Source organism: Castanea sativa, chromosome 8 (assembly GCF_040712315.1).
Source record: "Castanea sativa cultivar Marrone di Chiusa Pesio chromosome 8, ASM4071231v1".
Taxonomy (NCBI): Eukaryota; Viridiplantae; Streptophyta; class Magnoliopsida; order Fagales; family Fagaceae; genus Castanea; species Castanea sativa.
This window is the reverse complement of record NC_134020.1, coordinates 4,545,103-4,556,018: the sequence shown is the minus strand read 5'-3', so window position 1 is coordinate 4,556,018 and position 10,916 is coordinate 4,545,103. Positions and strand designations below refer to the sequence as shown.

The window sequence follows — 10,916 nt, the reverse complement described above, 5'->3', positions numbered from 1 at the left end:
TATAACATTATATACATACTCCTTGTTTATTCAAAATATATGGATAAATCTGTCCATCTACGGGAAGTGATAGTAAACAGAGCATCTCTTAAACTGTTTATACAAAACCATAATATCATGTGGACAAAATCACCCTAATACAATGGAAGACTATTTATACATGTATATCAATTCTGCTATATATACACAAAATAGTAGGATAATTATACAAAACTAGCTCCATGTACAAAATCATTGTCTCTTCATGCTGTGGCTCTTGGCTGCACTAAAGAACTTCCTACAAAACTGAGCAACCAAATTTCTTAGGTAAGGGAGGCATGATATGAAGATTTAATAGTATGCAATGAATGCATGGTAAACAAAACATTTCCATGTGGACATGACTTGCTTATAAATAGTTCATGCTAAAAGGATTTCATGAGCTTTTTGAACATATCAATACTATAGGGGTAAACATAATATCTGATAAATTGTAAGGGCATAATATTTACTGCCAAATTCTAAACATATAGCATGATTCCATTATATATAAACATAACATGTTCCCTGATCTGTTATGAAGAAAAGCATACTCATACGGTTACATAATATAGCAAAACTATATTGAACATGTAATTGTACTTTATCTTTGAAATTTGACCTCTCGTGACCTAATGGGTGCCAGTCTTCAAGGAACACAGTCCTCTTGTGGCCTCATGATTGCCAGTCTTCAAAGATCTGAAGAGCCTCTCATGGCCTAATGGTTGGTAGCCTTCATAGACTTGTCAATCCCCTTATGGCTTAGGTTGCCATGTCTACAGGGAATACAGCTCCTCGTAGCCTAAAATGTTGACGATCTACAGCGAATAGAACCTCTCGAGGCATAAAGTTGCCAGTCTACAAGGATCACTATTGCCTCGTGACCTATGGTATTAGTCTTAAAGGCCATCACACTAAAAACAGTTCTTTGTTTCTAAAATAAATCATGCTTTTATCTTTTAATCTCTCTCTTGGATTACTAGGCTAAAGTTCATAGCATATCCACAACTAAATTCTAAATAGTTTCATAACTAAAACTTCTCAAAATGTAATCCTGATCAATGCATAATATCCTTTATAAACAATATCAAAAGGAGTTTACTAAAAGCATTGCATTGATCCTTTATAAACAACATCAAAAGAAGTTTGCTAAAATGTAGTGATACAAATCATATATGTATACTAAAAACATGGACTGTTAAATTTTCATGGCATAATCCCTACCTCGATTAGCAACTGAGTACCAAGAGTCTCAAGCAGTGTATGAACTTTTCCTATGCTCCCCTACTCCTTGAAATAAATAACAAGAGCTGATTAACACTTGACTTTAAAACCTTAGCTTTTGATTTAACTCCAAGTTAACTAGCTGCTCTAAGCCCTTACTAAACCCCACACAATATGTTCTAAGCATCCCAAATGCATAACAATTACATTTGCACATGACATATCAAGAAAATTAGATTTTTTTTTTTAACTTTACGGCTCAATCCTGCAACTTTAAACATACTCATACAATCGCACATGCATACAAAACTCAACGGCCAATTTCATGTTCAACATGGGAACTTTTATCATGTATTGAATCAAGCTTTAGAGCTAAGTTTGATCTTAAATGTTGTTAGGACATGTAAATCATGTTAGGAACATATGTCATGTAGAATCGGCTAATCCTATGACAAAACGCACTTTACTTGTAATTTGGTAAATCTATAATGTGTTTAATACTTCAAAGAACAAGAATCAAGTTCAAGTATTGAAGCCATGCAAACCTGTCCAAGAAACAAGTGATGAAGTGGTGGATTTTAAAACTCGATAGCTAACTCGACAGATAGCATCTATTGAGATTTAAAAGGGATCTTCAGCCTGATGCCCAACAACTGCTCGATAGATAACCTATCTATCGAGATTTACGAAAATCAGTTTTTCAGATATGATTTCACACATATTCGTGTATACTTGTTTAGGCTTTCTTTTCTCACAGTCCTAAACATATATAAGGATTATTTTAAGGCTGTCAAAGGTTGCGCAAGTGTGAGGCAAAGTTTTGTTCATTCAAATTGTAACCGGAGACAGAATTTGTCCTAGTTCACCTTTCTCTTGAAGAAGCTGCTGCGTTTGTATACTGTTAGGTTTTGTAACTAAGGAGCTTCGTGATCTTCATCATGTTGATGAATTGAAGAACTTTGCAGCCATTATCTTTCTCAAGTTAGTGGTTAGTCACGTACTTGGATTCGTACAAAAGAGTAGGCCGCGTACTGAGATCCGCGCATCGATTGGTTAGTCACATACTAGGAGTTGTACATTGAAAATGAGAGATTGTCACTACAGAACAAGTCCAATTATGTATTGGGGTAAGGGTTCAACTTTAGGTTGGTATAAGGTACTGAGATTTCTTTACTTGTAACCGCTTGTTGTGATAATAGTGGATTTTTGGGAGTAGTAACCTTAAAATTACCTGGTGGGGTTATTGCCTTTAAGGTTTTCTCAATTCATAAACAAATCACCATGTCAACTTTATTTTCTACTGCATTTAACTTAGTTGGTGATTTGTTTGTGCTACCACGTGTTTTGCATGTTAATTGAATTAATTAATTAACTTGACTAATTAATTAGTTAATTTATCATAATGGGTCAATACATTCTTGGCCTATCAAATGTCAAAGCTACCGTAATTATTTGGAAAATTAGGCCATGGTAGTTTAAATAAAAACACCTTACTTTATAAAATTGGGTCACTCAAAGGAAACTAAACTATCAATTTCATATATCCTAAAAGAGAACCCTCCCAAAATTTAAAGATTAGCACAAGGTGAATTCCGTAACTAAGGGCATATGGCTTGTATGTGCAAGTTAGGTTTAGGAAAAAATAAATATGCTTGTGTTCTCTAATCCTTAACGGTACATCTAAACATCATTCTTGTAATATGCTAAAGATGACATTTTGTATGGAGGACAAAGAATAAAAGCATTAAGAGAAATGAGCAAGAGTGACAAAGTGATTTACGTGAAAAACCCTAAAAATAGGCGTGAAAAACCATGATGGGATGAAGGACTTTGTGTCCTTATCCCTGTAAAACTATGTAATATTTTTGGGAAGAATGTTTTGTTATACGTTGTTCTTATACACATTTTCTTCTCTATTGCTACCATTTTTCTGCTCTCTTTTCACGACCCATATTTTCTGAGAAAGTTGTGTTTGTGAAGGTAAAGGGCTAAAAGGTGGCTCTACACATGACAAAGGACAACAAGAGAAGGAGAGGGAGAAGATTGAAAGGTGGAGAGAGTTACTCATGTCCCAGAGCAGTGGTCCAAGCCTATACTAGCCAATAAAGAGCACATTACAGCACCTAACTAGAAGGGGGCTAGGTAGAGATGGCAATTGCTGCTCAACCCACAGGTACCCGACCTGACCTGACCTAACCCGATAAAGAATAAGGTCGAGTTTGGGTTTAAAAAAAACCCGAAGTGAGTTTGGGTTAAGTCTGGGTTTTGGTAAAACCCAGCCTGAATCCAGACCCGAGCCCGAGCCGACTCGATTAACTATTGAATTACCAAAACACCCTTGTATATATATATAGTTATAAACCCTAAAATTAATCTCTCATTTAAGCTCACACACTCACAGCCCCCCCCCTTTCATTTCAACTGATTCTCCTCTCCCACTCTCACTCACTCTCAATCTCACTGTTGGCCCAAGCTATCACCGCCGGTCCAAGCTTTATCACCTCTAGCCCAAGCTCACTCACTCTCACTCACTCACAACTCACCGCCGGCCCAAGCTGTCACCGCTGGTCTGTTCTGTTATGTTCTCTTCAAAATATTTTTTATTTTTATTTTTATTTTTATTTTTATTTTTATTTTTATTTTTATTTTTATTTTTATATATTGTATTCAGTTTGAGAATTTGAGATGTTTGTTTCATATGAATCCCATTTGCCGAGAAAAGGTACGAGGAATCACGTGACATCATTGCTTGAAACCCAAATTGAGTTCCATTTGCCAAGCAAAGGTATGTTTTCTAATTTTTTTTTTTTTCCCAAAACTCTTCAATTTCTATTTTGTTGATTTATATTATTATTGCACCCAAACCAAGTCCCAGTATTCATCAAAGAGGGGTTTTGTTGATTCATATTATTTTAAAAAAAAGATTAAATACGTTGATTCATTTATTTAAAAAAAGATTATACTGAGTCCCTGTATTCTATTTTGTTGATTCATATTATTTAAAAAAAGATTAAATACGTTTTTCAGTTATTAAAGAGAGGCTTCTTAGTTATTTACAAGAAAGGGAAACTGTGTGATTTATCAACGCTAAATTTTGGGTGTATAGTTTGGTTATGTATTTTGGGTGTGGAGTTTGGTTTGTCAATATATGTTAAAGCCTTGTCATGTTAGCTATAAAAAAGTAAGTGGACATTTCATTTTTGATGAGTGAATAATTAAGTGTAGTTTAATAGAAAAAAAATCCTATGGGAAAATGTTTTTCAAAGAAATCGTAATTGTTTAATGGAAGAAATTGTGTTTATTATTATTTTTGTTTGTTGTGAATGCAGTGCCTAAAAAGGAAATGGGAGACACAAAAAAATCTGATTCTCCCTTGCCAGGCAGAGCTCTCGTAAGAACCGCACGTTGTCCCTTACCAGCTATGCGGTCTCCATCACCATTTTCACGATCATTCTCGCCATTGTTGCCTTCTAGCAACTCACCCACAAGATCACCATCACCTTTATGCCCATTAAACAATGAGTAAATATTTGAATTTGTAGTTAGTCATGTTTAATTATGATTGGATTGATAGAATTTGTGAATAGGTGTAATTATGAATTTTTGTCAATTAATCAATGATTATGTGTAATAATGAATTTGTGAATATTTGTTTTCATTGATAGAATTTCTAACTCCCAAACTTTTGAACCAATTGGGAGTCCAACCCCAATGGTGGACTTAGTGGGAGAGGACCTAGAGGTAGAGGAACAAGAAGAGACAGAGGAAGAAGGAGAGCAAGAGGCTACAAATAAGGATGTGGATACAACTAGAAAAAGAAAGACTACCTCAGATGTTTAGGAGCATTTTATAGGGAAGAAAGTTGATGGGAAATCTAAAGCCCAATGCCATCATTGTGGCAAGCTTTACTTGGGTGAGTCTAGCCAAGGTACAAGCCATTTGCGTAATCATTTAGCAAGATGTCAATGGTTGAAGTTTAAATATGTGACAACAAGTGTTAATTAAACAACAAAATAAGGTAGTTGGAACGATAAGTTTAAATCCTTACCAATTTGATCAAGTCAAAGTGAGGAGTAATCTTGCTCGTATGGTCATCCTATATGAATACACAACTTCAATGGTTGACCACATTAGGTTTAGAGAATTTGTGGGTTCTCTTAAACCTTTATTTAAACTTATCTCAAGAAACACTTTGAAGAGTGACATTCTTAAAATTTATGATAATGAGAGTGAGAAAGCTTTGAAGATAACAGACAAGAATAGAAGTAGGATGTCAATTACAACTGATATGTGGATTTTGAGTAACAAAAAGAGAGGGTTCATGGTTAATACCGTTCACTTTATCGATCACACTTGGACGTTGCAAAGGTGGGATTTAAGGTATTTTTTGATCTATGAATGTTTAATTTATTAAACCATATGAATTGTACCATATGTCATTAATCATAGTGTTTATTGAGTTATGTTATAATTATTCCTATTATTTTCATAGGTTTGTTTATGTTTCTTCTCCACACACTAAAGATGTCCTTCCCAATGTCCTTGTTGATTGTTTTTTAGAGTGGAATATTGATAGGAAGTTGTCCACAATAACTATTGATAATTGTAGTACTAATGATGCCATGATAAGACTTCTTTCGAGAAAGCTTGATACTAGTTCTCTTACGTTGAGTGGGTCTATGTTGAATATGAGGTGTGTTGCACATATTTTGAATTTGATTGTTCAAGATGGATTGTCTCTTATTGGTGATGGTATTGAAAGGATTCATGATAGTGTGATTTATTGGACTGGTTCACCAAAAAGGAGGCAGAAATTTGATGAAAATGCATGTCAATTGCGTGTTTAATGAAGCAAAGAGTTGGTCTTAGATTATAAGACACGTTGGAATTCAACTTTCTTAATGCTTTCTATTGCATTGATTTATAAAGATGTTTTCTTTCATTTGGCTAAACGTGAAGCATCTTATACTTGTTTGCCACATGATTATGATTGAGAGGTAGCCAAAGATATTTGTGGAAGGTTAGAATTATTTTATAGTGTGACTGAGTTTCTCTCTAGTTGTAAGTACCCCACAACTAATATGTATTTTACTTTGGTGTGTGAGTTGAAAATAACATTGAATGAATGGAGTTTGTCTTCAAATGAGATGATAAGTAGGATGGCAGAAAGCATGCTTGCTAAATTTAATTCTTATTAGGCTAATGTTAATGTCGTTATGGCTATTGCAGCTATCTTAGATTCAAGATATAAGATGAAGTTGCTGGGTTTTAATATCCTAACATTTATTGTAATAATTATGATTTGGAGATTGAAAAAATTAAGAATCTTTGTTATTATTTACTTGATGAGTATGGAGATTTAGATGAGTCCCCTATAGATAATAAAGGAAGTTCTCATATGCCTGCAAGTACTTCAAATTATGTGGCACAAATGAAATTTAGGTTGAGTGGGGAAATGTCATCTTTTGATTTGTTTGTCAACAACAGTTCAAGTAGTTTAAAGAAACATGGGAGCGCTAGAATGGAATTTGATCATTTCATTGATGAGGGAGTGTTGAAGAGTAGTGAAGACTTTGATATTTTGGCTTGGTGGAAAAGTAAAGGTCTCAAGTATCCTACTTTACAAAGGATTGTAAGGGATATTAGCCATTCCTGTCACAATTGTTGCTTCACAATTTGCCTTTAGCACTAGTGAGAGATTGTTAAATCCACACCGTAGTAGGCTTGATCCTAAGACTATAGAGGCAATGATGTGTGCTCAGAATTGGTTGTGGAGTGAATTCAAATGTTAGAAATTGTATAATTTGTATTTATAAAATGAAATCAAAATAGTATTTTTTTTCATTTGCTAGTTATAATTTGATGAAGATTATTTCACTTTTTAATTCATTGTTGTTGTAGGTTCTTCAACTATGCCAGAAGATTGTACACTTCAATCAATTCTTGATGATGGGCAGCCTAATGAAGAGGATGAGAGTTGTGTCATAGCTATGGAGGAATAGACTTTTTGTATTAATTTAGTAGTTTTTTAATTTCTTAGACTTGTTGGATTAACTTTTGGGATTTATTTTGTATCTTTTTAATTTCTTGGACTTGTACTACTCAAGGTTTTTAAACCCGGACCGGACCGTAGGGTTCGACTGGGTTAACCACGAACCTCTCACAAACAGGGTTCTTTACGCCTTAAAAATCGGTCTATGTCAAAAAAGTAGGAAACCGTTAGAACCGCGGTCCAACCGCACGGTTCTGAGAACCGTGATCAGACCGCTTCTCACGGTTCCATACTTCCCTTTGAATTTGAATCTTTAAAAAAAAAAAAACACAGAAAAATAGTACATCACACTTACAGCCATTGTTGAAGGCTGAAGCTTCAACCACCGTGAAATGCTATCAAACTTGAGATCGCACCACCATCTTCCTATTCTTCTTCTCTGTTTCGCTCACACTCCCTCTTTGCGTTTTTTACAAGCACTCTATTTCTTCATTTTTTTTCCTCTGGAGTCTTCTTCAGTTTTTGGTAAATGAAGTCCTCTTTTTTTGCTTTTGCTTTATTGTTGTTGCTTTCCTTTACTGCTATTGCTTTCCTGTCAACCACGTGCTTTCCTGTCAACCATTTCTTTTTTTTTTTGAAACAAGTTGTTTGACTTGTCAACCACTTTTAGTCTAGACTCTACCCTTCGTATTTAACCTATAGTTTTTTTAAAAAAAATTCATAAATGGTGGACTATTCAAATGGGCTTGGGCATAAAAAAAAAAAAAAAATTGGATTGTCAAATGGGCTTAGCTATGGCAAACATTAATTTATCTCTTTACAATTTTATTAGGTCTCATAAAAAAAATATTGAGTACTCAAATGAGTTTTGTCATGACTTAAGAGTTCTAACAAATTTTTTAAATATATATATATATATATATATATATATATGTATGTATGTATGTATATAATTATTTATCTTTATTTTTAGACAAATTTTCAATTTTTACTAATTTAATATATTTATTTATATTTTAAATAATTATTAAATTAATTATGACGTCATCAATGTTCGACCTCGGTTCGACCTCGGTCCAACCTTAAAAACCTTGAACCTCTCCCTTTTGCGGTTCATTGAACGGTCCGGGTTTCAAAACCATGGTAATACTTGTGATACTTATTTCTTGGACTTATTGGATTTATTCTATTTTTTTGTTTATCAGGTGATTTTAGCTATGATTTATTGATTTATGATTAAATGGTTATCTTAACTAGGTGATTTATTAATTTATGATCTTAGCTATGATTTATTGATTTATCGATATATAATTAACATGTGATTTATTGATTTATGATATTAGCTATAATTTATTGATTTATAGATTTATAATTAACTGGTGATTTATTGATTTATGATTAATAGCCTATGATTTGGCATTTGGGCCACATTATAAGGGCTTGAATTTGGACGTCATAAGGCTTGAATTTAGGCAAAAATAAATCTGGGCTCAATTCAATCTTTTTTTTATTGGGCCAAGATTTGGGTTGCGGATTAGGCCCAAATCTGGTAGGGCTAAACAAAGCCCGCGAGGTGGGTCTGGGTAGGCAAAAAAAACCCGTTTATTAAATAGGCTGAGTTTGGGCCCACGGGGTCAGTTCGGGTATAGCAAAATGCGACCCAAATTCGGCTCATTGCCATTCCTAGGGCTGGGTTCTCTCTCATGGTAGTGCTCGGTGTTCTTGCCAAACCATGCCTCCTTTACTCTTCAATGATGCTCATGCTATTGGCATGAGCCAAAGGAATGGTTCCCTTCACTGATGTCTATTCCCTTGCAGCTCAATGTCATTTACATGGAGGGTCAGGATGCCATCTTTAGTTAATAAATTCTTATGTCATTTTCACAAGCTTGTGCACTATACATTAGCCCCCTAATTGTTAATGGCGTTTTTGACCAAAGTGATAGTCACATCCTTTCAACGTGAGTGCTTTTACAATCATGTCTCTTGGTCATTTGGGTTTTGACACACGGTGTTCAAGGGGGATTCTAGTTGTTTTGGCGTCTCTTTGTTTCTTGCAATTGGTGGACAGCCATAATGCTCCATAACTCTTGTGTCTTTTCACTGACTTTGGTTGGTGTAGACACTACATTTTGTACCCCTTACAGTTCGAGCCCTTGTTCTCTGATGATGGGTAAAATTCTAAAGCCCAAGGTTGGTATAGGGCCCAATCAGATTGAAATTGAATTGAGGAAGGTTTTTATGAAAAATATAACTCATTTTTATGAGCTGAATAAAACTATTTTTGGAAAATAAAGGCCACAAAAATCCTAGGGCATGCATACATAGACACATGTATGTGTTCGCATCTTCCAGACTTGCGTACGCATGCTTTATGCATGTGTATGCCTACACACCTAAACGGGCATACATACACATATTAGGGTTCCAAAAACTTTGAAAGACAGGTTTTTTTGCATTAAAATAAAGGTTTGGAGTGAATCCCACATCGACTGGGAGCCATTCCAAATCCCCATTTTCTCAATATAAAAGGCATACATGGTATCTTTTCAAAACACACAAAAAAACCTAAGGGAAAACCTAAGATTCACTAGAAATAGTGAATCAAAGAGGGAGTTTTACACAACATCCTCAAGTCAATATTCTTCTGATTGAGACCTTTTCTAGTCTTGTTCTTTGAGTTTTGAAGTTTACAAATCAGTTTTGTTTGGTTGTGAATGGATTGATTGAAGGGAATGGTCATAATTAAGCTTGAAAAGCTTTATGTTTGAGGTATTGAGTTCTAACCTTTGTCTTTTGTTTATTTTCTTGTTTTGTTTATGTTTTAACATGTTTAGGTAGCTAGGGTTTAGTAGCTTTTTGTTTTAAAGCATGTTAGGTTCTTAGATTTAATAGCTTTAGTTTCTGCTCTATTTTGTTCTGCTATTTCTGGGTTAGGGTTTGGGTGTGTATGCGTATGCATGTGTTCTGCATGCGTATGTATACCCGAAGTATGCATACGTATACAACCGGGCTACAAACGCAAGTCTTATGTATGCGCATGCATACTTGTGCCCAGAAACTTGAATTCGACCTTTTATGTGTTTGTTTCTTTATTTCTTTTGTTTAATATGCCTATTTTCTAGCTTGTTTCCATATGTATATGTCTCTGTTTCTCTAATTGTTTGTTTAATCATCCTTAACTTGTTAGATTAGGGTCTCCCTTTAATGTTTTCTTTGATATACCATGAACACGCATTTACATGATCATGCATTGATGTATAGGTGCTGTGTTGCAGTGAGGTAAGTCATGCATTTGCATGAACATGCATTTTGGATGATGAATGTAATGAATATGTTTGTTTAGTGCTTCGATACTATGCTTAGATGTTTGGGTTATATTTGTTGTTAATACCTTACTGTCATGTCAATGTTTCTGCCCTTATGATATTTTGTTTATTTGCTATCTTGGATGGGATAATATGATATGCATGATAGATGTATGCTAGGCTTGATGTGAGTTGCCATGATAGATGTGTGTTGGGGTTTCAGGATGATTGATGTCATGTTGATTGTTAGATGTATGTTAATGTGTGCATCAATATTGAATATGCCTTTAATGAGATTAAGACGTAAGGCACAATGAGTGGAAGTCGACCCACAGGTTGGGTGGGGTTGGGTGCCTAACACCTTCCCATCCCCA

At 34.6% G+C, this 10,916-nt stretch overlaps 1 protein-coding gene across 1 annotated transcript; it reads left to right on the top strand.

The window, feature by feature from the left end:
* Positions 1 to 5,512: 5,512 nt before the first annotated feature.
* LOC142605769 (zinc finger BED domain-containing protein RICESLEEPER 2-like) lies at positions 5,513 to 6,089 on the top strand. Its single transcript, XM_075777209.1, has 2 exons — positions 5,513 to 5,622; positions 5,735 to 6,089. Exons 1-2 carry the CDS (start codon positions 5,513 to 5,515, stop codon positions 6,087 to 6,089), a joined length of 465 nt encoding a protein of 154 aa, XP_075633324.1.
* Positions 6,090 to 10,916: the final 4,827 nt, after the last annotated feature.

Excerpts from the sequence above, each read along its gene's own strand:
- LOC142605769 (XM_075777209.1), top strand. The coding sequence starts at position 5,513 with ATGTCAATTACAACTGATATGTGGATTTTGAGTAACAAAAAGAGAGGG. Across the intron at positions 5,623-5,734 it reads TTGCAAAGGTGGGATTTAAG|GTTTGTTTATGTTTCTTCTC; the intron begins GTATTTTTTGAT and ends TTATTTTCATAG.